Consider the following 26,764-nt stretch of genomic DNA (forward strand, 5'->3'; position numbering starts at 1 on the left):
CATTACGCACAGCTCTTACTTCAATCATTCCTTCACAGGCTTCATCGTTCATTGTGTTTGTGTTTGTTGAATTCAAACAACTGAAGAAAGTGCATTCATATGTGTAAAACGCGGTTTTCGCGTTCAGGGACACTTTCTGCATGTTGGTGCGTCTTGCGCCACCGCAGTCCTGACCCCTGTCCTTTCCTCATCCTGTCCCTGAGCGTGAGGGCTGCGCGTCTGTGTGGTGACAGGATGAGTCCTCCCCGTCAGCCTCGGACCGCGGAGCTGCGATCTGGACGCGGGCCAAGACTGTCTGGTGTCAAACCAGCCTGAACAGATACTCTCAGACATCTCATTTCTTCACCTCATTCCTGAGACGGGACTGTGCCCACCCCTCGTGCAGAAAGCAACCTGATCGCTCATCATCTTGCCTGAAAATCACCGCTGGACTAATAAAGCGCTCTCTCCTGACTCTTCCCTTCATAACCGTGCGGGAATCTGATCCATGCGGTGCTTTTACGCACAAGTTGCCTCTTTAATTGCCAGACGAGCTCGATCGGGACGTTGGGTCGGTTTCAGACTTCTGTAATGTTCAGTAGTTTTCTTTATTTGGTGGAAATGCTCCGTCCAGATCCATAAAGGACCAAAGTTTGGTTAATATGAACTTATTGCCAAGTGGATTATGTTTTTACTTTTCTGTAGCAGTCTGCTGGCTGACGGCCGAGATCGATGCGTCCTGGTGGTGAGTGCGTTCTCGGTTTCTTTTGTTTTTTGTTTTTTAATACTTTTACTCACTTTTTGCTTACGTGTGTTTGTGTGCGTGCGCGCGCGCGCGTATGGGGGTGGGGGGGGGGGGGGGGGGGGGTAGTTTTTGTTAAAGTACAAAAGCCAGTGCAAGCATGTATTATTATCATGTACAACACCATACACGATTTTATCATTGAATCTTAACTTGTTTAAAAAAAATAAAAAAAAATAAAATAGCTTTGTGTGATTCCGATGAGTTTTTGAACAAAGAGAAACAGATCCAGGGGATAATTATCTCCCATTGGCTTTCATAATCTATTATTGCAGCTTGTTGAGGACTGGATATTTGGACAGATAGGTTTCCAGGCTTTAGTCATCTGATATAAGTTAATTTCTCTTTATTTGCTGTCTTTCGCTTGAATCTCCAATTAATATTTGCGAAAGGTCCTGGTCTCCAAATTCCACACTCAACTGAGCCCATTTTTACACAGACACTCCTGTTTGATTTTAAACCATTTATGAAGTGTTTGCAGCCTGTAAACGTTCGGATTGCCCGCCAGTCTCTCATCACCTTGTTCTGCAGGTTTAAGGGAATTGCTCATCTGCCAGGGGAAATTTCTGCAGAGGTTTCACTGGGAAGCAACTTTCAATCATAGCTTTTGCATTATTGACTTCTGTGAGTCTTCGCGTCCTCCTGATCCTGGGTAAACACTGTCTGCTCTGCAGGTACATGGGCACCCTGGGCTCCCAGGTCATGTGTGACAACATCCCCGGCCTGGTGAACCGGCAGCGCCAGCTGTGCCGCCAGCACCCACGAGTGATGCAGGCCATCGGTGCCGGGATGAAGGAGTGGATCTCGGAGTGCCAGCACCAGTTCCGCAACCACCGCTGGAACTGCAACACCACGGCCCGGGACCACAACCTGTTCGGACGCCTGCTGCTGCGCAGTGAGTGGAAGTCGGTGCTGAGGCGGCAGAGAAACGACCTGTCACCAGTCTGAAGCAGAATGAAAGAACATACACACCTAATCGCTTCAACTAACTAAGTCGGCGCCTCAAACGTTTGTCCGAACTTTTAGAATTAACGTGGCTCCATTTCACTTTGACCCTGTGATGATCGGTCACATTCAGTTGCACTCAATTCAGTTTTATTCCTCCAGAGGTGGAGACTTTCTGCAGAACCAGCGCTGTTCTGTTTAGGAGACAGAAGGAGAGGACAGACAGACAGATTGTTGGGAGGGATTCAAACCGGGGTCCTGGTGATGGGTGACAAAAGCAAAACGCAACAAAACATTCAACATGTTTCTTCTCTCTTCGCTTTCTTCCTCTTGGTCACATGCAGAACGAAAGTATTCTCACCACGAATAAACACAATGTCTGAAAATATTCTCTGAATTTTGAGAAAGAATCAAAACATTTCTTTAATAATGAATACGTTTTATATACTGTAGCTCTCTCTTTTCAGGACATTATTAATTCCCTCCATATTCAGTGGCGGTAAACTACGTCTCTCTGCATTCACCCAGGCAGTTTGGGGTTCACTGTCTTGCCCAAGGACACTTCGGCATGTAGACAGGCATAGTTCGCAATCGAACCTGCAACCTTCCGATTGAGCGGCATGGCTTAGTTGGTAGACGACCGCTCTACCAACTGGGAATATAATAAATCCATATTGTGTTAAATTGTCCACAATTGACAAACTAAAACATCGAGGTAACATACGGGGTGGCTCCTGCCCTCCTCTGTAGCTACATGAAATCTTTTATATAATTTTTAAAAAATCTTTTTATTACATTAATGAGATCTTCTTTCTATGTGTCACTATTCTCACCTTTATTAACCTTAAACATTCAAACTAAAACTGACCGTTAAAATGTAATGGTTTGTGAATCTGTGCTGTTTAAGCTGTTAACTTTTAGCCTTCTTGGACTAGTTTATATGATTTATCTTAAAATCTGCAGCTCTTTGGCCTGATAGAATCCGCAATCACCATTTATTCAGATTCAGTGTCTTCAACACTGATATTGTGAATTAAATAGTCTCCGCAGACAAATTAGCATTCCCAAGGGCCACAAGTGAAAATGAACTCTCGCAAACCACCAGGACGACGATTCAAAGAGGAAACATCGACATTAGATCTGAAGACAGTGATAAAACGGGAAGGAGAACACGCTCGTGAACCGAACAGCCTTTTGATGGGCTGATTATTAGTGTCATACAAGCTGTTACATAAACCACTGACTCAGTTCAACTCGTGAGCAGGTTAGATAAGCCACTGAATGGAAACTATAACTGCACACGTCTAGTTCACAGTAGTTTTATCAAAAGGTCTCCTGCAGGAACGTTCCATGTTCAACCTGAGTTCATTAAGTCTACAGCTGAACGTTCAGGTGATTAAAATAACTAATAACTTCTTCCTGTTCGACCTCGTCATTTCTTACATTCAGGCTGCGGCCATTTTCACACATCTGAGCTGGTTCAAGTTTATTCTGGTTTCTACTTTTTGTTCTGTTTTATCGGTTTGTTTACTCTCTTTGTGTGGTGTGTGTGTGTGTGTGTGTGTGTGTGTGTGTGTGTGTGTGTGTGTGTGTGTGTGTGTATGTGTGTGTGTGTGTGTGTGGGGGGGGGGGGGGGGGGTTGTACATTGTTTTATTCCGTTTTTTTCTTTGTGTGAGTTTAATCCAGTCTGGGAGCTGCTGCTCAAAGTCTTTGTGACGTTGATTTAAAAAGAGGAAGATCATTTTGAAGAAGCTGGAAAATACTTTAAAAAAAAAAAAAAAAACAAGTTTGGAAGAAACAGACCGTGGTTCAGTGTTTACAGCTGTGGTGTCAAACATACGGCCCGCGGGCCGACGGCGGCCCCCCAGAGGATCCATGCCAGCTTGCAGGATGAAATAGTGTGGTATGAAAATTAAGAAGTCAAGTTTATTAATAGAAATAAGAGCTGATTTAGTGTTTATTTCAGTGAAGTAACATTAACAGACGGCGGATGAGTGAAACCATGCTGAACGCTGCAGAGTTTCAGACTTTTTCCAGCAATAATGTGAAGAGAAACACTGCCGCAGACAGGATTTCTCATCTTTCTGCTCAATTAGATAGAAAGAAGAACACGTTTCAGTCATTCTTGTCATTCTATTTGTTGTAGCTTAGCCCAGTGTTTCTTCTCGACGGATAAATGAAGTGGCTGACATGCTGGACATCTGAACCCATCTGAAAAAGAGGATGTCCGACTTCGTGAATTGTAAAATAGTTCTTTATTTACTGACACGGTTGGGTCTGAACCAAGTGTGTATTCATGCAATCCATAATTCACTGCAAATGAACTGGATACAGTTTGTGTCAGAGCAGCGGCGTTGTGGTCAGAAAACCTCATAAGTTCACTTCCATCGAGCAACACCTGAGGCGTCCAGAGGTTCCTGCTTATATCCGTTCATGGTCAGTGCATTCCCCCTTGTGGATTCATCAGTGTACTACACCCACACGCCAAACTATGGCCATTGCAATGTTGTTGTACAAACATTTGAGATGTTAAAAACATAAATGAATGGATGAGTGGCTGCCGTGCGTATCGAAGATTTCACTTTGCAACTATAGTTATTTTTCTTTGTTTATTTTTGAGATCTTGAGTTGAATTTCAATGGACTAATTTCCCTAAAACAAAGGAAAACCTTTTAGTCGTTTATGGATTGTTGTGCTGTGTGTCTGTCCTCCTGAAATAAGTTTACACCCCCGGGTTCACACCGGGAAAAGAGTTTGTGTTAAAGGCGTTGACATGGAGAGTGTGAATCCCCGTGCCGGTCACACCATGACTGGAGGGGCCATCCCAGCAGCGGCAGCCTCCCTCCTGGAGAATAAAAGTTCTCCCGCCACAGTATCTGCTGACTTGTGTTACCGGCTCATTGTGCACGTGTGAAACAGATCTCCGCGCCGCCGCGGACGTTTCAGCTCGGCCATCCGTTCACATTCGACAAACACGTTCCACCAAACGCTTACCGCCGATCCGGACAAAGCTCAACAATCGCTGAGGTTCTCAGTGTTTGCTTGATTTACTGCCTCTCAGAGGCTTTCTGGGGGTTTTTTCCCTCATGGAGGTCAGATCACATTCCACATGTTGTCTCGCTTTACAGTTCATCACTTATTCTGACTGATCCTTCATTGTCTCTGAGCTGAGTTACAACTGTGAGAGCCAGATTCAGCGCTGCCTCCACTTTGAACAGATTAAAACATCAGGTTTTTTTTTTGTCATCGGAGACATTATGTTTGTAACGGGGAGATTTCCACGTCCATTTTGCAACGGAATTAACTTGTTTTGTCTGAATAACGCAAATAACGGTTGGATTTATCTGCAGTGACTAAAGTTGGTCCTCCTTCTGTGTGATTGTACTGCTTTAATGATGTAAGATTTTAAAAAAGGGGGATTGTTCTACTTATTTAACTCTTCATCTCATTGGACATTTACCTCAGGAACTAATAAACTCCATGTCTCACACACTTCAGTCCTCAACATCTTTAACAAAGTGCAAATTACAGTGAAACACCAAGATAAATCAAAAGTCCTTCTTATGCTGTATCCTGTTGCATTCAGCATTATGTTCTCAGATGTTAATCCTCACAGGATTAACGCTTTGATGCTAAAGATAATTGATCAGAAAAGCAGCACATTCCCACTGATGCTTTAATTATTATTATTTCTCGGTTATCATTATACCAGTACCACAGTAACCTTTATTTTCTACCTAAAAGTTCTTTAATTGTTGTGGTGCAGAGTTTATATGATGGAAATGTCTTACGTTTTCACAAAAGCAAACAATAACTCCTGAAAATTTCTCCAACCTCAACATCAACCCAGCTTCAATGAAACCGTCTGGTGGAAAGTAAAGCACAGTGAACCGTCCCAAAACGTCTCCTGTTCCGTTATGGGTGTTTTTACAAACTGCCCTCCGACAGCGCGGCTGTGAGGCTAAAGCTAATGGCTTTCATGGCGGCTTCACCGATATCTCAGCTCGGGTCTCAGTGTCGTGTTGTGTCCACTACTCTGACGAATTTCTTTTTTCTTTTTTGAAATCCGTGTTTTCGTTTGAAACTTGGTGGTTCGTCCAGATTGAAGCTGCCGGTTTGAATCTGTGATGGTCCCATTGACTTTATTCGCTCATGTCAATGGGACAGTCACAGACTGGGTAAAACTTCAATTTAGTACAATTTTATTTATACAACGTCAAACGGAACACGGTCATTTCAAGGCACGGAGACGAAACCAAAGATTCCACTTGAGCAAGTCGAGGCGACGGTGGGAAGAATGAAACCTTCGGTTAACAAGAAGAAACCTGCAGAACCAGACCAGGTGGAGACTTTCTGCTGTTCTGGTTCTGGGTTCAGCGATAGAGGGAGAGAAAAGTAGAGGACAGACAAACAGATTGTGGGGTTGGGACGTAAACCCTGGATAAGTCTTTTCTAAGTTCAAAGAAGGATTTTAAATTCTTTTCTGGAGTCGACCGGACGCCAGTGAAGAGAAGTTCATATTGGAGTGATGGGATCTCTTATGCTGGTTCTTGTCACGACTCCTCCTGCAGCATTTAGAACCAATTGAAGACTTTTTAATCAGGTATTGTTTCACCCTGATGGTAGGGAGTTACAATAGTTACTCTGGAAGTAACTAATGATGGATTAGTTTTTCAGCATCACTCTGGGTCAGCATGTTTCTAATGTTGGAAATATTCCGGCGGTGAAAGATTTGTTTCATGTGGGAGTTGAAGGATAAATCCTGGTCAAAAATACCTCCCAGGTTCTTCACAGTGGTACTGGAGGACAAAGTAATACCATCTAGTGTTACTATATATTTAGACAATTTCTTTCTCAAATATTTCTAAATATAATAACGTCTGTTTTATCTGAGTTCAGAAGAACAACATTCCAAGCCTCTTTTAATACAAGCTTCTAGTTTAACAAGTTGATCGGTATCATAGATAAAGAGATGTGTGTATCATTTTCTTAACAATGGCGATTAATGGAGTGTTTTTCTAATAGTATTCTCTACAGGAAGCACGAGTAATGTGAAAAGAATAGGTCCTAGGACAGAACCCTGTGGAACTCCATGTTTAACTTTAGTCTGCGCTGAAGAGTTATCGTTAACATGAATGAAGTGGAACCTGTCTGATGAATATGATCCAAACCAATTTAGTCCTGAACCTTTAACCCTGATGAAATGTTCTAGTCTCTGTAGTGGGATGTTCTGATCAATAGTATCAATGTTCTGATCAATAGTATCAATGTTCTGATCAATAGTATCAATGTTCTAATCAATAGTATCAATGTTCTGATCAATAGTATCAATGTTCTGATCAATAGTATCAATGTTCTAATCAATAGTATCAATGTTCTGATCAATAGTATCAATGTTCTGATCAATAGTATCAATGTTCTAATCAATAGTATCAATGTTCTGATCAATAGTATCAATGTTCTGATCAATAGTATCAATGTTCTAATCAATAGTATCAATGTTCTGATCAATAGTATCAAATGCAGTACTGAGATCTAACCGGACCAGAACAGAGACCAGTACTTTGTCCGAGGCTACAAGAACATTAGTAACTTTGACCAATACTTTTGATTTCATGCCTGATAATAACTCTGAACCACCAGTTCAAAGTTAAATGTTTAATGTATGTTTTGGGTTAGTTGAAGATGATGTATTGATTTTAATCTACAAACCTTTTAAAAAAGACCCTGATTGTATTTGACCGTAGTACTCCATGTGTATGCTGTATATTTAACTCACCCTCACCTGGCTCGGAAATATTTCATTCAGGTGTTTTGCTATGAAATGACCAGAATCCAGAAAGACCAGGTACAAATCGATCACAGCTCTCAAAGATGTCCTTTCTAAGGCTGTAATTGGTGGGTTTTGTTTTATGTATTTATCCCCTCGACCATCTCAGCCAGAGAACAAGTCTCCGCTCAGCTCGTTGTGATGAGAAATGGCAGAAACACTAGGCCTCCTTCAAATCAAAGTAATCCCAGCACTTTGAGCCCGTGTTTACTTCCCCCCGCTGATCTGCAGGAGGAGATGTGATTTACACCCAGTTTCAGATGGGATGCAGGAGTTTCCCCCTCTTTGATGGGGAGCGATGGTTTGAATAATAAGCTGTGCAGAGCGGTAAAGTGAGCCGCATGCGACGGAAGCGTCAGAGGAAGACCCGCGACCGTGTCAGCGGGACGAAAGTCAGCCAGCGTCTCCTGTCGCGGCGCGTTAGAGCAGGATTTCATCTTCTTTTCTTTCTTTATTGCCTCTGGAGGATGGCTGCACCCGGCGGCCTGATGTTCCTCTCCCATGCCCTGAGATTTAACCTGCGAAGGAGAATCCGTCAACTTAGTCCGTTTCATGTCGGGGGCCTCTAATCAGCTGTGTGGTATTCGGACCTCCCAGCCGGGCCCCCCCGGTCCTGTCACACAGCATTATGAGTCCCACGCACGCACACACACACACACACACACACACACACACACACACACACACACACACACACACACACACACACACACACACACACCATCATCAGAAGCTACTTATTGTCAATGTCAGTGGGCTAATTTCCAACAATTAAAGAGTTTTCCATCCCTGACGGTGTGTTCCCTCAGCATTCTCCTCATTAACTTTGTTAGGCACACTCAACTTAGGACCTGGACACACACACACACGCACACACACACACACACACACACACACACACACACACATCACTGGGCGTTTGTGTCTTTGCTGCAAAGGCCTCTAGTTATTTTATATTTGAGGGCTTACAGACGCTACAGTCGGTCTACGTGAAAACGCATAATTTTCCGGTTTTCATTTGAGAAAACTTTCACGGTGAAACAGCAACGTTTTTCAAAATGTCTGTTTCCACAGAAGTGGCAGAAACTCAATACGTAGTTTTCATGTTGAGTCTTTAGTGTCTGATGTCTGATGTCCACAAGCAGCAGCAGCAGCCGCCGCCGCCGCCGCCGCCGCCGCCGCCGCCGCCGCCGCCGCCGCCGCCGCCGCCGCCGCAGCAGCAATACCCTATAAACATTAACAATGGTAGTATACAGACATTCGTACGGACAGATGACCGAGTTGGATTGCTATTATGGTGACTGTCAACTATAAAGTTGTTTTTTCCCCCATTTTCATAGGATCCAATGGGATCTTCTCACTCTTGATAAATAGGAAATGTAAGAATGAACCAGAACTAACCCAGGAGTTTCTCCATCACTCTGTGATGTCAAATATGTGGCTCGGAGTGGTGGCTGGTCAATATAGTGCGCAAGCGCCCCCCCCCCCCCCCCCCCCCTTATCTTCAATAAAAGAGAGGATTTCTTGATTTCTCTCTCTCCAGTTGTGTGTGTGTGTATGTGAGTGTGTGTGTGTGTGTGTGTGTGTGTGTGTGTGTCTGTGTGTGTCTGTGTGTGCGTTTGAGCAGCTTGGGGCGAGGAAAGCCGCCCCGAGGAGGCGGGGTTTAGTAGTGATCTCACCAGTTACTGATCAACACCAGAGTAACTGGCATGAAATTAAACTAATCAGCTCATTTGATGTCTGAGACTTTGGGGCTTTTTAAATCGCCTCCAGCTCTGTGATTGGCTTAAAGTCCGATCTGGTTTGTTCTGGTGTTTCTACCAGATGTTGAGATGAAGACAAGCTGTGAGTCTCTGATTCACTCTGTCGCGTCTCTTCTGATTTATTTGGCTGAAAAGCTGCCGGTCAGGTTCCACTTTCTCCAGTGGAGATATTTTTAAATGAACACAAACAAGAAATGTGTTGAGAATTTATCAAACGTGTCCAGGTTTGTTAAAGTTTATAAATGTTTAGATATGATCAGATTTATTAACGACTGGAAATCTAAGAGCTTAAAAAAGTGCTTTCTATTCACTGGCTGTTTAAAAGAACTGAGGCCTCTTTCAATGTAAAAAAAAAAAGGTGAAGTTGTCGTAACGTGGTTTATAAACGCACTGTATTTAAATGAAGGTAACATTGGCTGAAACTGAATAATAATGAAGAGCCAACCTAATCAATTTACCAGCAGCTGCCGCTGGTGGCCTGTGAGCCGACGGCAATGAAGTACAACATGGCGGCATTGACCTCCGTCAACCGGAAAGTCTAGGCTGGAGTTCATCACTCCTGGAGCAGGAAACTGGTTATTAGATGTTAAAGTTGTATTATGAACTCAGCACTTGATGAAACCTGTCAACCTGGATAATAATTTACTAAATATTTTTCTTTCAGTTTTCGTCAACTAAAACTGTCACATATAGAAACGACTAAAACTAATGAGCATTTTCATCAAAAAAAGACTAAAAACTAAAATGGCTGCCAAAAAGGACACTGGTGTTCGGTCTGTGGGAGTGTTCAGTCCGGTCTGTTGTATTAACACACACACACACACACACACACACACACACACACACACACACACACACACACACACACACACACACACACACACCTGCGGGGGGGGGGGGGGTATAACAGGAAGGGCCAGGAGGTGACTGAAGCAGCTGAGGAACGATGTGACGCTGCTTCTGTCCTGCTTGTAACAGTTCAGTTTCAGATTATTTCACCCAAAAACCACCAGGAAGCTCCTCCTGTGAATCTTTCAAGCTCACATTCCTTCTCTACGTCTTCTGTCTGTGTGAACCTCCACGTGTCACTCAATGCTGCACAGATTCCGAACACAGCCAGCTTTGACGCAGCTCAGACCTTTCATCAGCAACACGTGGACCGAGATAACGGCTCCACATCAGGGCTCTGCTGGTAAATCTCAGCTGGTAATCCAGCCTGGAAATACATGAAACACGCACCTCTGCCCTGGCAGACAACAACAAGCCCCCAGGTACAGGTCGAGACCAAACGTCTACACGTCTGTTCACCTGAGCAGAAAACACACAACAAGAGTGATGGAAGTTCAAATCTCACCGGTGATGTGTTTACCTATGCAGACGTTCAACGTGACATACAAGGACCGCCGGTCGTGTCACGAAATAACGATAGAAAGAGAAGACCGAGAGCTGAGGAGTAGACGTCCAGATGTCCAACAGCTACTGATTAAAAAAACAAAGACGGGCCCTTATTTAAGAAGAGTCCTGGGTAGAAAACATCAGAAACAAACAACAGAATCATCTGTCAGTGCGTCAAATAAGGCAGTTTGCACATAATGCAGGCATAACATTGCAGCACAGACCATAATGAATACAGTCACATCTTCATCAGAAAGGATTTCCATACCATCAGAGTTCTGCTCCCTGAGGTGAATCAGCTCCATCTTAGCAACGGGAAGCGTTTCCTTGAGCCACCTTATGAAACGTGGGGATGTTGTAGACTTCCAGTTTAGCAGCGGTTTTTAGCTGCGACCGTGTTGAGCGATCGTGTTTGGTGGGAGGGGGAGAGCTGCTGAAAACTGCCAAATTTAAGTCTGGCTGAATATTTGCTTCATATTGTTTGGAAAACCAATTAAATGAATATTTCCAGACGTTTCTGGACAAGGAAAGAACGTTACTGCAGCAGCACACCGATCACACAACAGGGAGACTGTTATCAAGTTGACTTAGTCTGCTTTTAGAATAGATACTTTGAACTGAATTAACCTACATCTAGACTTTATAGAATAATTCTTTATACTAGACAAACCCTCCTCCCACAGAGGTCTGTACTACGACGCTGGATTTTCTCTTATCGAGACAACTTCAAGGATTAACTCCGGTTTTCTGTACTACGAAGCTCGTTCACTTCTCACCGGGATAAATCACCTGGTAACTTACTCTGGATGTCTAACTTGCTCCGGAGCAGGTTATGTTCTGGATGTCCCTCCCCATTCGGGGTTGGATTATTGGAGAATGGGATCTCGCAGTGGCCTGGTGGGGGCGACCGTGTGTGAGCCAGAGCCTCTGGGCGGGGGCGTGGCTCTCTGGGGTGGTTCGCTGCCGGCCGCTGAGGTCCTCATCAATCGGATATGTTACTGATGTTTCTTGTTTTCTACCATCATTCGTTCAACTATCAAAATCATGTTTTTCTTTTGTTGTTGCTTCTTTGTTAACTCATGTTCCTGCTTCATGTTACTGTCTAGACAGAGCTGCTCAGGATGGTTTAATCTAGAAAATCATATTACTGTCTAGATAGAGCTGCTCAGGCTGGTTTAATCTAGAAAATCATATTACTGTCTAGATAGAGCTGCTCAGGCTGGTTTAATCTAGAAAATCATATTACTGTCTAGATAGAGCTGCTCAGGCTGGTTTAATCTAATAACAGTTGGAAAGTATTTGGATCAGTGTGATAACTGTAAATAATATATGTAGCACTAACAAGGGGATTGTATGTTGTCTCCCCCCACCCCCCCCCCCCCCCCCCCCCTCTCCCCTCCTCAATCTTCTCTCCTCTCTCTCTTTGAGCGTTCCCCCCCGGTCGTGTCCAGCAGCCATACCAACTCCTAATAAAGCAGCAACAGGAGGAGACTCCAGGTCTCTTCCTGTTCAAGAGCAAAAACTGTTCTGACTCCAGAAGGTTCTAGATCACATCATATTGTTTGAACCAAGTTGCCCAACAGGACAAGGGGAAAAATAAATAGATAAAAAAAAAAGAGGTCAGAGCTCCGCCTCCTGACCAATCAGATCTCTTGGAAAATGCCCCGCCCATTCTTAAATGATGGTGATTGGTGGGCAGGTTGAGCACTGAGCTGCAGCAGAGAGGAGAGGAGAAATTAATTTAGATCTTTTTGACATAATAAAATAAATCCTGGTCTCTGAGGCTCTGAAGGAGGTTTTGGTTCTTGACTTGTTCCAGGTCTGTTTATCTCCAAAAGGGTTGATCTGGAATAATGAGCTTAATGATCACACCTGACAGAACTGCAGAAACATGAATTTATGGAACTCAGAACTACTCCTGTCGTCATGGTGATGAATTAATATTCCAACACAAAACACAAGAGAAACTCAGCCTCTGTCCGGGTTGAACCAGTGAGTTGATAACCTGCTTCAGTAAAGCTTATCAGGATCCAAAGTGTCTGGATCAGTCAATCCAGGAAACAGAGTTCCTGGATATGTTGGTCACGGGTCGTAGAACAGGCCTCTGGACTCCTGGAGATGATTTACACTCACTGTTACAGGAAAGTGGCACAAAGCGAGCAGCTGGATTTTATCTTATCACGGTAACTTCAGGGCTAACCCTGGTAACTTACTCTGAATGTCTAACCTGCTCCGAAGCAGGTTATGTTCTGGATAAGAGATCGACAGTATAAAAGCTCCGCCTCCTGACCAATCAAATCTCTTGGAAAAGGATCGGCCCATTCTTAGAAAGATCCTGATTGGTGCACGGGCCGCCAGAGGAGAGTTCTTAGGGAGAGACGCAATCCTGTTGGCATAATAAAATAGGTATAATAAGTATAATAAGTTTGTCACTGAGTTTTAAAGAATGTTTCTGATCTTTTCTTGACTTGTTCCTAAGTCTATTCCGAGGTGTTGATCTGAAATAGTGACGTGAATAATAATGGTGACATTTTTGTGCGGCTAAGCTTGTAGTCATTTCGGTATTGACTATACTACTACAGTACTAACTATTTGATTTAGAAAAATTATAGAGTATTTCATCCCGTATACTGTGCGCCACAACAAAGCAAAACTTTCAAGTGTAAATTCAAAGGTTATAATATTTTACCGGTCCGGCCCACTCAAGATGAACTGTATGTGGTCCCTGAAGTAAAGTTTTATTCAGTATTTATTTACTATACCTCTTTGTATATATTATATACGTGTGTGTGTGTGTGTATATATATATATTTATGCATCTATATTGTATAAAATGTTATATTGGTTCAGTTGTGCGCTTTTAAATAAGTATGTTTCTTCCATAACGTATTTGGTGTTTGTTTCGTTCAACATCAACTCGGCCTTCAATTTATCAGATGTCACAATGTAGTATTTAGTATTCCACAATGTAGTATTTAGTATTCCACAATGTAGTATATAGTAGTCCACAATGTAATATTCAGTAGTATACATTGCATTAGAATGCACCATTTAAGGTATTTTTTTTGAGGAGAGGGCCTGAATTAGTGATGTTTGTTCTTTCTCTGCATGCTCCACGTCTTTGGAAAAGAGGGCTGCTCTTCTATTAGGAGGTGCTCTTCTATTAGGAGGTGTTCTTCTATTAGGAGGTGCTCTTCTATTGGGAAGTGCTCTTCTATTGGGAGGTGCTCTTCTATTAGGAGGTGTTCTTCTATTGGGAGGTGTTCTTCTATTAGGAGGTGCTCTTCTATTGGGAGGTGTTCTTCTATTGGGAGGTGCTCTTCTATTAGGAGGTGTTCTTCTATTAGGAGGTGCTCTTCTTCTATTAGGAGGTGCTCTTCTATTAGGAGGTGCTCTTCTATTGGGAGGTGTTCTTCTATTAGGAGGTGCTCTTCTATTGGGAGGTGCTCTTCTATTGGGAGGTGCTCTTCTATTGGGAGGTGCTCTTCTATTAGGAGGTGCTCTTCTATTAGGAAGTGCTCTTCTATTGGGAGGTGCTCTTCTATTAGGAGGTGTTCTTCTATTAGGAGGTGCTCTTCTATTGGGAGGTGCTCTTCTATTAGGAGGTGCTCTTCTATTAGGAAGTGCTCTTCTATTGGGAGGTGCTCTTCTATTAGGAGGTGTTCTTCTATTAGGATGTGCTCTTCTATTGGGAGGTGTTCTTCTATTAGGAGGTGCTCTTCTATTGGGAGGTGTTCTTCTATTAGGAGGTGCTCTTCTATTGGGAGGTGCTCTTCTATTAGGAGGTGTTCTTCTATTGGGAGGTGTTCTTCTATTAGGAGGTGCTCTTCTATTGGGAGGTGCTCTTCTATTAGGAGGTGTTCTTCTATTAGGAGGTGCTCTTCTATTGGGAAGTGCTCTTCTATTGGGAGGTGCTCTTCTATTAGGAGGTGTTCTTCTATTGGGAGGTGTTCTTCTATTAGGAGGTGCTCTTCTATTAGGAGGTGTTCTTCTATTAGGAGGTGCTCTTCTATTGGGAGGTGCTCTTCTATTAGGAGGTGCTCTTCTTCTATTAGGAGGTGTTCTTCTATTAGGAGGTGTTCTTCTATTAGGAGGTGCTCTTCTATTGGGAGGTGCTCTTCTATTAGGAGGTGCTCTTCTTCTATTAGGAGGTGCTCTTCTATTAGGAGGTGTTCTTTTATTAGGAGGTGCTCTTCTATTAGGAGGTGTTCTTCTATTAGGAGGTGCTCTTCTATTAGGAGGTGCTCTTCTATTAGGAACTGGGCAGTAATAATAATTGCTTGCATTCCAATAGAGTTTCACTCAGCGCTGCTCGGGCTCGGACCATAAGTCATGAGTTGTGTTATTTGAAGAGTTCCTAACGGACCATGGCTTTCTTTCTGAAAGGCTCCTGCTTGTGTTGGCCTGTGTTTTTCCTCACTGTGATGTTTGGGGACTTTTTCTTAGAGGCAGTCTGGAATCACTGTCCTGTAACCCCTAGTGGTGAGAGGTGGTACTACGAGCCAGGGCTGAGCCAGGGGCATCATCATCCTGGACGTCCTGTTGGAGCATCCTGAGGGGCCTGAGGCTGCTCACTGGTTCAGATGGAATTAAAGCTCAAACCTGCTTTAATCAAGTGTACAGAGCCAAAGATGACAGATCAGTTCAGAACTGTGGGAGACGGGAGAGAGATTTATTTGACTGTCAACTATAAAACTAGGAGGCCGAGGAGAGTATGGACTGGGAGTCATGACACTCTAAAAGCCGCCATTGTTGTTATTGTCCATCAACTGAGCATGTGCAGAACTCTTTACTACGATTGTGGTGCGCATGAGCAGTAGCAGCTTTCAGTTGTCTCCATGGAGACGGAGCCCGAGTGTTTTACTCACGTTTACACAGAGTCAGAGCGTCTTCGAAAAGCTTTCGCAGTCTCTCAACCCGTGAGGATGAAAACTCGAATAGTTTGCTCTTTCTATTTATTCTTTTCTTTGAACTTTTTTAAGATATTGGATGGCTGCTGTTGACATCTTTCAAAAAGAAGCTTCAAACATTTAGTAACATTTGGCTCAGAGGAGGACTCAAGACGCCGGCGTCGGTGAAACAGAAGCTCATTTTCATTCCCAACAAATAAAACTCAAAAGTCTAAATGACCCAAAAACAAAGTCCACATGATCACAGGAGATCACAAAAAAGTGCTGGAACGTCAGTCCCACAGAAACAGGAACAGCAACAAGAAACAGAATTCAACCTCCACATATGTGCTGCTCTCACAAGACAACTACACATCAGGGCCGGAAGCAGCAATCAGACACGAGGAGCGAAAGTCAAGGAGCCCGAAACCAGAGAAAGTCTTTCGAAAAGAACACAAGAAGCAAAATATTAATCATGACAAAATGGTCCATTTTCTTATCTAAAGTCGCTTATTTAACTTCCACGTTCATTTTGATTTTATGTAATTAGATTTTTCATTGTTTTATAGTCTGACGACTTTCCGCAGGAAATAAAGAGCAGAACTCTTCTCATCCGGTTTACAGTAAAATCTTCAGAATACTTCATGATTGTTGTTTTCATATTCACTTGTTAATTTTAACTGATCTTACGTTGTGCTCTTTGAAGATTTGATTTGTTGCAGAGGTTTCTGTTTGTGATTTGCACGAGTTGAGGAGATGATCCCTCCGATGACATGAAGTGCTGTTCTCCACGCAGGCAGCCGCGAGGTGGCCTTCGTCTACGCCCTCTCCTCGGCCGGGGTGGTCTACACGCTGGCCCGAGCCTGCAGCCAAGGCGAGCTGGACTCGTGCTCCTGCGATCCCACCAAGAAGGGCTCGTCACGGGACGCCAAAGGCTCCTTCAACTGGGGGGGCTGCAGCGACCACGTGGAGCACGCCATGCGCTTCAGCCAGATGTTTGTGGACGCCAAGGAGAGGAAGGAGAGGGACGGCCGGGCGCTCATGAACCTGCACAACAACCGAGCCGGCAGGAAGGTGAGAACTCCCGAAAGAACTCTCCAGATCTGAGCAGGAGTCTGTACTTCTGTCCCGTGACGGTTCCGTCTGTCTGTGGTCCGCAGGCCGTGAAGCGCTTCATGACTCTGGAGTGTAAATGTCACGGGGTCAGTGGCTCCTGCAGCGTCCGCACTTGCTGGTTAGCCATGGCAGACTTCCGGCGCACTGGCGAACACTTACGGAAGCGGTACAACGGCGCCGTGCAGGTCGCAGTGAACCAGTACGGCACCGGGTTCACTGCAGCGCACACACACTTCAAACGTCCCAGCAAGAACGACCTGGTCTACTTTGAGGACTCGCCAGACTACTGCATCCGGGACCAGGACTCAGGTAAACAGTAACTTTTGGTCGGTTTCACCTCCTGTCCATCCAACACTTTCTCCACTCAGCCCTCAGGCGGTCTGTGTCACACAGTTTGGGACTGTCCAGTGGTCTCAGGACTCAGGTCAGGTCTCGGGGGGCCTTTCACATTCAGATAGTCTGGGACTCGGTTCACTTGGGAGGGACGGGAGCCGAGAAGTTTCACTCCTTCGTTTGGTTCGGTGGCGTTCACAGTCCCCTCAGAGACCGGATCAGACCGCCTGGACAATGTCACGCAGTTCCACCAGCTGCTGGTTTGGGGGCGCTGTCGCCTGAAACAAACACCGATCAGAGAGGAAGAGAAGAAGAAACACGGCTCATTGATTGGTCCGGGCTGAAACTGGAAGTCCCGCCGCTTTAGCCCGTGGTGGCTAGGCGAGTTAGCATGGCTAATGCGTAGCACAAACAACAATGATATGAAGTGTTCAGACCAGATATCAATGAGAGTCTTCCTCACTACGTCTTCCTCACTACTTCTTCCTCACTACTCCACGTCTGCCTGCGAGATATTCTCCAACTTTTTCTTTCTGCGTCTGCTTCTTCTGATTTGCGCCTTAAGCTTTGTTTGTTTACTAGCCAGAAGACAATGCGCTCTACGTCACGCCCTCTCACCCCGCCCGCTAGAAGAACGTTTGTAAATGAACCGAGACCCACGTTTTCGAGGGGCCCAGAGGTCTGTACTACGACACTGTACTACGACACTGTACTACGACACTGTACTTTCTCTAATCGAGATAACTTCAAGGATTAACCCTGGTTTGCTGTACTACGACGCTCACTCACTTCTCACCAGGATAAATCACCGTGATAACTAACTCTGAAAGTCTAACCTGCTCCAGAGCAGGTTATGTTCTCAATAAGAGGTCAGAGCTCCGCCTCCTGACCAATCAGAGCTCTTGGAAAATGCCCCGCCCATTCTTCCATGATGCTGATTGGTGGGCAGGTTCAGCGCTGAGCTGCAGCAGAGAGGAGAACTTAATTTAGAGCGATCTTTAGACATAATGAAATAAATCCTGGTCACTGAGGCTTTGAAGGATGTTTTTGTTCTTGACTTGTTCCAGGTCTGTTTATCTCCAGGTCTCAACTCAGGCAATTATAATAAACAAAAACCGTTTGACCCGATATATCAGCATATTCAGCACTGCGAGGCAGTTTGCAAATAAATGTTAATTAACAGAGATTTACTACTTATAGACAGTTTTACCACACGGTTCAAACAGGGAGACGGCAGCGCAGCTTTGGAGACTAATATTATTTATCCAGCAGGAGGAATCCTGAAGTGTGTGTGATGCTTGTCAGGCAGCAGATGATCCCTGGTGATCAGGTGTCTGCCACTTTAAGAGCCGTTACTCACCTCTACAGCCTGAAACCTTAGAGCACCACACATCATTATAAATCACAGACACGCGCACACACACACACACACACACACACACACACACACACACACACACACACACACACACACACACACACACACACACACACACACACACACACACACACACACACACACACACACACACACACACACACACACACACACACACATCAGAATGAGGCATGTTTTAGGACCCCTCTCCACATCTTCTCATGTGTTGTTCAGTGTGAGAAGCACCAACACATTTTAATCTTCACTCACATTTAGTGACTGAATTGGATTGATTAGTGAGTGGGTTTTTTGCAGCACTACCAAAAAAAGTACGAGGTCTGATTTAATCTTAAATGTGTAATTGAGTGGCAGGAGCAGAAGAGTTCACAGTGTGAGGGCGACTCCACCAGAACATGGTCGGTGTGTCACGGCTTTGATGGGCATTACAGACGATCAGCAGCGTCACGCTGCTTCAGTTTTATGACTTAAGGAGTCTGCGAGACCTGCCCAGGGACGCATGGTTTTCATTTGAAGGGTCAGACTTCTTTTATGTGGGAAGATAAAAGCAGGATGAAGCTTCTTCTGAAAAACGCAGGCCGGCAGGCTGAAGGCCTTTGTTTTATAAGGCGTTTGTTCTCCGCGTAAACGTCAAGGACGGGCTCATTGTGCTGCTCACAGTACAGGCTCCTCCAAACACAAGCACACAGAAGACGCATGAAGCAGAAGTTGAACGGGTGCATGAAGAAGCAGGAGTGTGAAGGTGGTCACCTGGAGCTCCACCCGAGTCTGTCAGGATGAAGTCCTCCCAACTGAAGTTACTCTGTGGCTGCATCTTCTCACATTCATCTCCTTGATGTTGCTATAAATCCACATCATATCGGTAATATTCCAGCCCAGTGAAAACTTCATGGTCCGCTTCCATGCAAATTTAAAGGCAGGAAGATGAGAAATTCTGACAATATGTCTCATTGTGGCTTAAAATCCGTGGTCTTATGTTCGACAGTGTGACTATGACCTGCGTCTGTTTCATCGTGTATCCATGGATCTGATGTCCCGAAGAAGACAGAAGACGCATATTTATTCAGAGGTTGACAGAATCTGATCCCAACTGACAGTGTGTGAAGGCAGGTCCATCACAGACACGAACCTACAGGACATTTACAGTCGGTGAAAAATAATTGTTTCTATTGACTATATGCTGTCCAGGACCTCACCTCTCGCTCCAAGAAGGCTGAATACTTTGCGCTCCGGTTTGGTGCGGGAGTCAGAGTTTTCCTTGCCCCCACCTTGCCCACCCCAGATGAAGCTCTAGATGAAGTTGAAGCTCCAGATAATGCATCTGATGAAGCTTAATCTCCACATGAAGCTCCTGATGAAGCTCCTGATGAAGCTGAAGCTCCAGATGAAGCTGAAGCTCCACATGAAGCTCCAGGTGAAGCAGCTGATGAAGCTCAAGCGCCAGAGGAAGCTCCAAATGAAGCTCCTGATGAGGCTGAAGCTCCAGATGAAGCACCAGATGAAACGGAAGCTCCAGATGAAGCTCCTAATGAAGCTCCTGATGAGGCCGAAGCACCAGATGAAGCACCAGATGATGCTGAAGCTCCAGATGAAGCACCAGATTAAGCTGAAGCTCCAGATGAAGCACCAAATGAAGATGAAGCTCCAGATGAACCGCCAGATGAAACGGAAGCTCCAGATGAAGCTCCTAATGAAGCTCCTGATGAGGCCGAAGCTCCAGATGAAGCACCAAATGAAGATGAAGCTCCAGATGAAGCCCCAGATGAAGCTGAAGCTCCAGATGAAGCTCCCGAGGAGGCTCCTGGTGACGCTGAAGGTCCAGAAGAAGCACCAAATGAAGCTGAAGCTCCAGATGAAGCTCCAGATGACGCACCAAATGAAGCTGAAGCTCCAGCTGAAGCAGCTGATGAAGCTGAAGCTCCTAATGAAGCTCCTGATGAGGCTCCTGATGCAATTGAAGCTCCAGATGAAGCTCCAGATGAAGCACCAAATGAAGCTGAAGCTCCAGATGAAGCACCAGATGATGCTGAAGCTCCAGATGAAGCACCAAATGAAGATGAAGCTCCAGATGAAGCACCAGATGATATTGAAGCTCTTGATGAAGCTGCAGATGAAGCTGAAGCTCCAGATGAAGCTCCAGATGAAGTTCCAGATGAAGCTCTCAGGCTTTTGGTTACAAGTTAAGGCTTTACAACAGACATGGAAACTGTATGAACAGTGTACATGTAAGCAGATTGAGGTAACACTGCATCAGCTGCTCATTTGTGAGCACACACACACACACACACACACACACACACACACACACACACACACACACACACACACACACACACACACACACACACACACACACACACACACACACACACCACAGAGACAGTGAGACAGCCCCTTGGTGCCTCTTTAAAGTGTGAAATCAATTTCCCTCGGCTCGGCAGGGCTCAGGCGCTAAACTCATCTCTCGGCGCCGCCTCATCTTAATTCAATAAGCAGACACAGCGAGTACTGGAGGGGGGCTGCAGGAGGGCATGAGGAGGGCTGTGGCCGTGATGTCACCCCAAGCGGTGCAGCATACCGTGGATGACGGCTGGGCTCGCTGCCAGCGAAAGGGGGCGGGGCTTCGGGTCATGTCCAGACGTATCACCTGGTGAGGGAACGCACAGCCAAGCATGAATGTAAATTCCAGAACGCTGTTCGAGATGGCACTGGATTCTCAACTTTTCTTTATACACACACGCACGCACACACACACACACACACACACACACACCCGCCAGGAGGTAAAAGAACATATGGGGCTTTTTAGTTTTCACACTTTATTCATATTTCTTTGAGTTCTGCTGATGTGGATTCAGACGTTGGACCGTTTGTACATAAAACCAGAACAGAGTCAAAGTCTGGGGAAATGAGTTGATCACCCTCCCCCCAAGTGTGTGAGTGTGTGAGAGTGTGAGCGCGTGTGCCTCTGCGCCTGTGTCTGTGTCTGTGTCTGTGTCTGTGTCTGTGTGTGGGTGGGGGTGGGGGTGTCTATCAAGATCAGGGGGGGAGTATCATGGGGCGGGAACGTGGGTGGTTGGATACGAGGCCTCTGGGGGTGGAAGGTTGACTGTCTTCCGACCGGGCCTGGCCAAGCCTGTCGCTCTTCCTGGTCTGGGGCGGGGGGGCTGGTCCGGGGCGCAGCGGCTGGGGCCGTCTCTGCCCGGCGGCTTGGGTCAGGGCCTGGGGCTCTGTGCCCTTTATCCTTCTCTTGTGGGCTTTTGTGGCCTGGGGGAGGGGTTCATCTCTGCACTCTCCGTCTGGTGCTTTCTGGGCGGGGGCGTGGCTCTCTGGTGGTTCCCCTGGTCTGGGGGGCTGCTGTCCGCCGGGGTGACGGTGTTCGGGCCCGATGGCCTCGGGCTCCGGGGTGTCGCTACGGGTCCCCCTACAACAGTTCCGGCCACACCCAGTAGACAAACCACACACACACACACACACACACACACACACACACACACACACACACACACACACACACACACACACACACACACACACACACACACACACACACACACACACACACACACACACACACTTCCACTCCTCATGAGATGTGTTGTTGAAGTTGCTTGTTCTCTGTCATCATTTGCTCAAACTTTCAAAATCATGTTTTTCTTTTGTTGTTGCTTCTTTGTTAATTCATGTTCCTGCTTCATCTTCCTGTCTAGATAGAGCTGCTCAGGCTGGTTAATCTAGGAAATCATCTTACTGTCTAGATAGAGCTGCTCAGGCTGGTTAATCTAGAAAATCATCTTACTGTCTAGATAGAGCTGCTCAGGCTGGTTTAATCTAATAACAGTTGGAAAGTATTTGGATCAGTGTGATAACTGTAAATAATATAAGTAGCACTAACAAGGATATTGTATGTTGTGCCCCGTGCCCCATGCCCCCCACCCCCCCTCTCTCCCCCTCAAGCTTCTCTCTCTCTCTCTCTCTCTCTCTCTCTCTCTCTCTCTCTCTCTCTCTCTCTCTCTTTGAGCGTTCCCCCCCGGTCGTGTCCAGCAGCCATACCAACTTCTAATAAAAGCAGCAACAGGAGGAGACTCCAGGTCTCTTCCTGTTCAAGAGCAAAAACTGTTCTGACTCCAGAAGGTTCTAGATCACATCATATTGTTTGAACCAAGCTGCCGAACAGGACTAGGGAAAAAAAAAGAAAAAGAAAATGAGTTGATTCCATTTTACCAACAATACCAGCCTTTCCTGCTTCATGTGTACAGTTCAGCTGCGGTGTCCGTGTTGTGTTATGGCGCCTCCAGTGGGCAGATTAGGGACAACAGCAACTTTATTAAACAATCCAGTTGATGTCTTCGTCATTTTCACTCTCTGCAAGGTCGTCCAGACACATCGGAACAGTTTCATTGTAAATGTTCGGCTGGTTGAACAATACTCTCGAGGTTGTGATGTCAGCTGACCTTCTCTGCCTGTTGGCCATGAATGTACTCACAGACTTAAGGCTTATTTGAAAGTTTGGTTGTTGTAGTTAATTACTAAAGGATGTAGCTGAGGACCATGGAGACAATGGGAACATCTTTCCATGTATTACTCATTGACTGGGCTGCATGGACCACCAGGTGAAGGGATAGACCACCATCAGCGAGTCACTGAAACAGTCGTCCAGAGTCACAGTCACAACATGACCCTTTCTTATTGTTTCTTCATCTAGACTCTCACATGATGAAGATGAAGATTGGAGATGTGGTTCCCCATCCGCATGCTCATTCAGCCAGATTTAGTTATTCTTCAATAATTTCTGTTAGATTGTCTCATTATGCTGCTTTGGAGGGATTTTTATTTCCATCATGGAGGGTTAGGGTTAGACTGGTCCATGAAGATGATTTCAGATGTACACATGTGTATCTTTATTTTTTAATACATAGTTCTGGCTTAGCTAAATACACTTATAGTGTTTGTTTGTTATGATTTAAAGAAAACAGATCCTGAGACGTTTCCACAAATAGAGCAGATACATGAATGAAAAGCAGCACATCATCGGCGTAGATGATTTCCACATAATCACTGGGATGATTGTTTCTTTAACACATCAGATCAGTTTTTCCTCTTTTATTTCACTGTTTATCTGGATGTCTTCACAACGCTGTGTGTGTGTGTGTGTGTGTGTGTGTGTGTGTGTGTGTGTGTGTGTGTGTGTGTGTGTGTGCGTGCGCTCACAAATGAGCAGCTGATGAAGTGTGGGAGTGCAGGCTGATTCCTCCCACCATTAATCTCTCATCTCTCTTTCGTTTAGCGTTCATCATATTAACCCCTCCACCCCCCACCCCACCCACTACCCCTTCACCCCCCAGCTCATCTTCACTCTCCCTCATTGGCTTCCAGCGACCGTCAAAACTCTCCTGATTGGCCCAGTTTTGCTTCACATGCTGCCAAGTCACATTCCTCGAAGCTTTCTTCTTCTTTTCTGTGCATCAGAACCACAAACGTTCTTCATGAGGAGCAGCAGCAGTAGCAAGCGGCAGTGTTCAGGAGGTTTTAACCGCTCACTCACTTCCCAGCGTTCAGCCTGTCCGTGTCGGTCTGATGCAGCAGTAAATTAATACTCTAAACAATAGAGTTCATAAGAACCACCCAGCTGAATGACACTTCAGGAGAAGACGGTACCGTGTGACTCTGCTGACCGTTTCTTGTCCCGGGTGTTGTGCAGGTTCCGTGGGGACCGGAGGACGAGTGTGTAACCGGACGTCTCGTGGCGTGGACGGCTGCGAGGTGATGTGCTGCGGCCGAGGCTACGACACTTCTCGGATCAGCCACACCACCAAGTGTGAGTGCAAGTTCCAGTGGTGCTGCGCCGTCCACTGCCGCGACTGCCACCAGCAGGTGGACGTGCACACCTGTAAGGGCCAGACGTGACGCCGCCGCGGTGACGTGACGCCAGCGGCCAAATGTACTGATGCTCGGTCGACGTCACACCTGCTTTCCTGCGTCCACATCTGAAGCGTTGGTGCGACGCACCCTCGGCACTAAGAAATCACTTCTTTCTAGAGATAGTTCGGCCACGAGGCCCCCTGGTGGCCGGAGGACAGACTAGGCCAGGGGTCGGCAACTTGATGGGGCGGCACTCCTCTGCACACCCACATCAGGCCACAGAGACACCGTCGCCACTGGCTAAGCAAGCTAAGGTAGCTTGCTAACTACGTTAGCTTAGCCACGGGGTTTTGAAGGATTCTTAATCAAACGTCAGCAGGTGGACCTGATCTCAATCTTTTCCTTCGTCCCGGAAGTTAAAACACTGTGAGTCTCGGACTGACGGTTCTTGAGGCGCGAGCTCCTGGCAACTCAATGTTTGGTGTTGTGAAACAAGGATCTCAGTTTCATCTGGCGGCCCACATATCACCGCTGGTGGGCCAGTTCTGGCCCACGGGCCACCAGTTGCCGACCACTAGACTAGACACACGAGCAGTGGTGTCCAACTCTGGTCCGGCAGAACCCCTGTCCTCCTGCTGCATCAGCTGTTAAGCAGGACCAGAGCCCAGCAGGACCAGGGTTCGACCCCCTGCACGAGACTGACTCACAACACCATCTGGTGGTGTAACTTGGTATCACACGCCTGGAGGATTTGGTTAGCTTGTTCACTGCAGTACAACACAAAGAAAACTGTGACTTCCTCACAAGCTGTTGGTTATTTTAAATGATTATCAGACATTTTATAGTAAAAACTCAACATATTTTACCTTTAAAGTTTGTTTAGCTGCACCTTCAGGTTTTACCAGTGACCCAACAATAAACAAAAGTGTGTTCAGTAACAATCTGCTTCATTTCAGTTCACAGAGGCATGCTGGGTAATAATCCTATATATATATATATATATATATACATATATATATATATATATATATATATATTATAGAGTGAAGCATTTGGTACAGAGAACCACTGCAGTTCAATGGAGTATATATATATATATATATATATATATGAAGAGGCCATAAATGGTTGATTGGAGGTGTTCCAGTTCACCGGCATGGTGACTGAGAACAAGTTGCTTTATCAACACTGACGACTTACTGATCTACGGCCCACAGACACATGCTTGGTAAATACAGACTTCTTTTCCACTTCCATTCTACGTTTCATTGGTAAAGCAGAACGGAGAACCTCTTCCACACACTGATGATGAATGAGAGATCAGAGTTGCTTTAGAGGTGACAAATCTAGTTGAAGGACCCGAATCAGGTTTCAGTAGTCTGGTCGTGTTTGATGGAGTACAGGTCGGGTTTAAAGACGTGCTTCACTCTATCACACTGAAATCTTAAGTGATCACATCATATCTGGTTTCTGACAGGTTTTCTCTGATACTTCAGATTCGTATGTAAAAGCCATAACAGGACTAGTATCGACCTTCGATCCAGTTCAGGGTCGCGGGACGTCGGCGCCGATCCCAGCGCACTGTGGGCGAAGGCAGGATGCACCTGGGCGGGTCGCCAGCCGGTCACAGGGCAAACATAACAACAAACAAACAGACAAACAAACATAACAACCACTCACATTCACACCTCGGGGCCGACGGCAGTCACATGCTCGCTTTTGCACTGTGGGAGGAAACCTTCGCACTCGCAGGGAGAACATGCAAACCACACAGCAAGGCCCTGGTCAGTACTTGAACTCACAACCCACGGTCTGTATGTTAGAACCGGATTAACTGAAACGCTCATTACAATGTTTGACTCAAACTGACGGCAGCAGCTGAGCTGCATTACCCAGATTAAGGCCTCAGTGCCAGGACAGCGTTTCCTCGTGACGTAATGGTGAACCGCCGACACAACGGTTCTCTGCTCCACTGGAAACCGTTTGAAAATGGAGGAATCTCTTCAATTGTGGCGCGGTGGTTGGTGCTCTTGCCTTACGGTGAGACGGTCCTGGTTCAAGTACTGGCCGGGACGTGGGTGTGTGTGTGCGTGTGTGTGCGTGTGTGTCCTCCCACAGTCCATAAACAAGCACCGTGAGTGGACGAGCGAGACCCTCTACCCCTGAGCACTGCGCTGTGTGGCTGCTTCATTTCCCTCAGATTAATAAAGAGATTAATAAAATACAATTCTTCAAAAATGCTCCGTCTCCATGGAAACGGGGAAAAACTTTACTTTTGTGAAACACCGTTACTGGTCCTGCACACTTCGATCCTAGTAAACAGGAGTTCTGCACATGCTCAGTAGAGCCAACCGCCGGGGTGTCATGACTCCCGGTCCATGTTCTCCTGGACTTGGTACTTTTATTTTGACAGTCACCGTAATAACAATCCAACTTGATGGTCTGTTCACTAG

At 45.7% G+C, this 26,764-nt stretch overlaps 1 protein-coding gene across 1 annotated transcript; it reads left to right on the forward strand.

The window, feature by feature from the left end:
* Positions 1-641: 641 nt before the first annotated feature.
* Positions 642-24,356, forward strand: wnt2 (wingless-type MMTV integration site family member 2; the record flags this gene model as incomplete). The annotated part of the gene is made up of 5 exons (XM_080474496.1): positions 642-724; positions 1,456-1,676; positions 16,401-16,678; positions 16,765-17,029; positions 24,151-24,356. 5 exons carry the CDS (start codon positions 642-644, stop codon positions 24,354-24,356), a joined length of 1,053 nt encoding a protein of 350 aa, XP_080330622.1.
* Between the last annotated feature and the right edge of the window lie 2,408 nt (positions 24,357-26,764).

This window comes from Lipophrys pholis (genome assembly GCF_963383615.2).
Source record: "Lipophrys pholis genome assembly, chromosome: 11".
NCBI lineage: Eukaryota > Metazoa > Chordata > Actinopteri > Blenniiformes > Blenniidae > Lipophrys > Lipophrys pholis.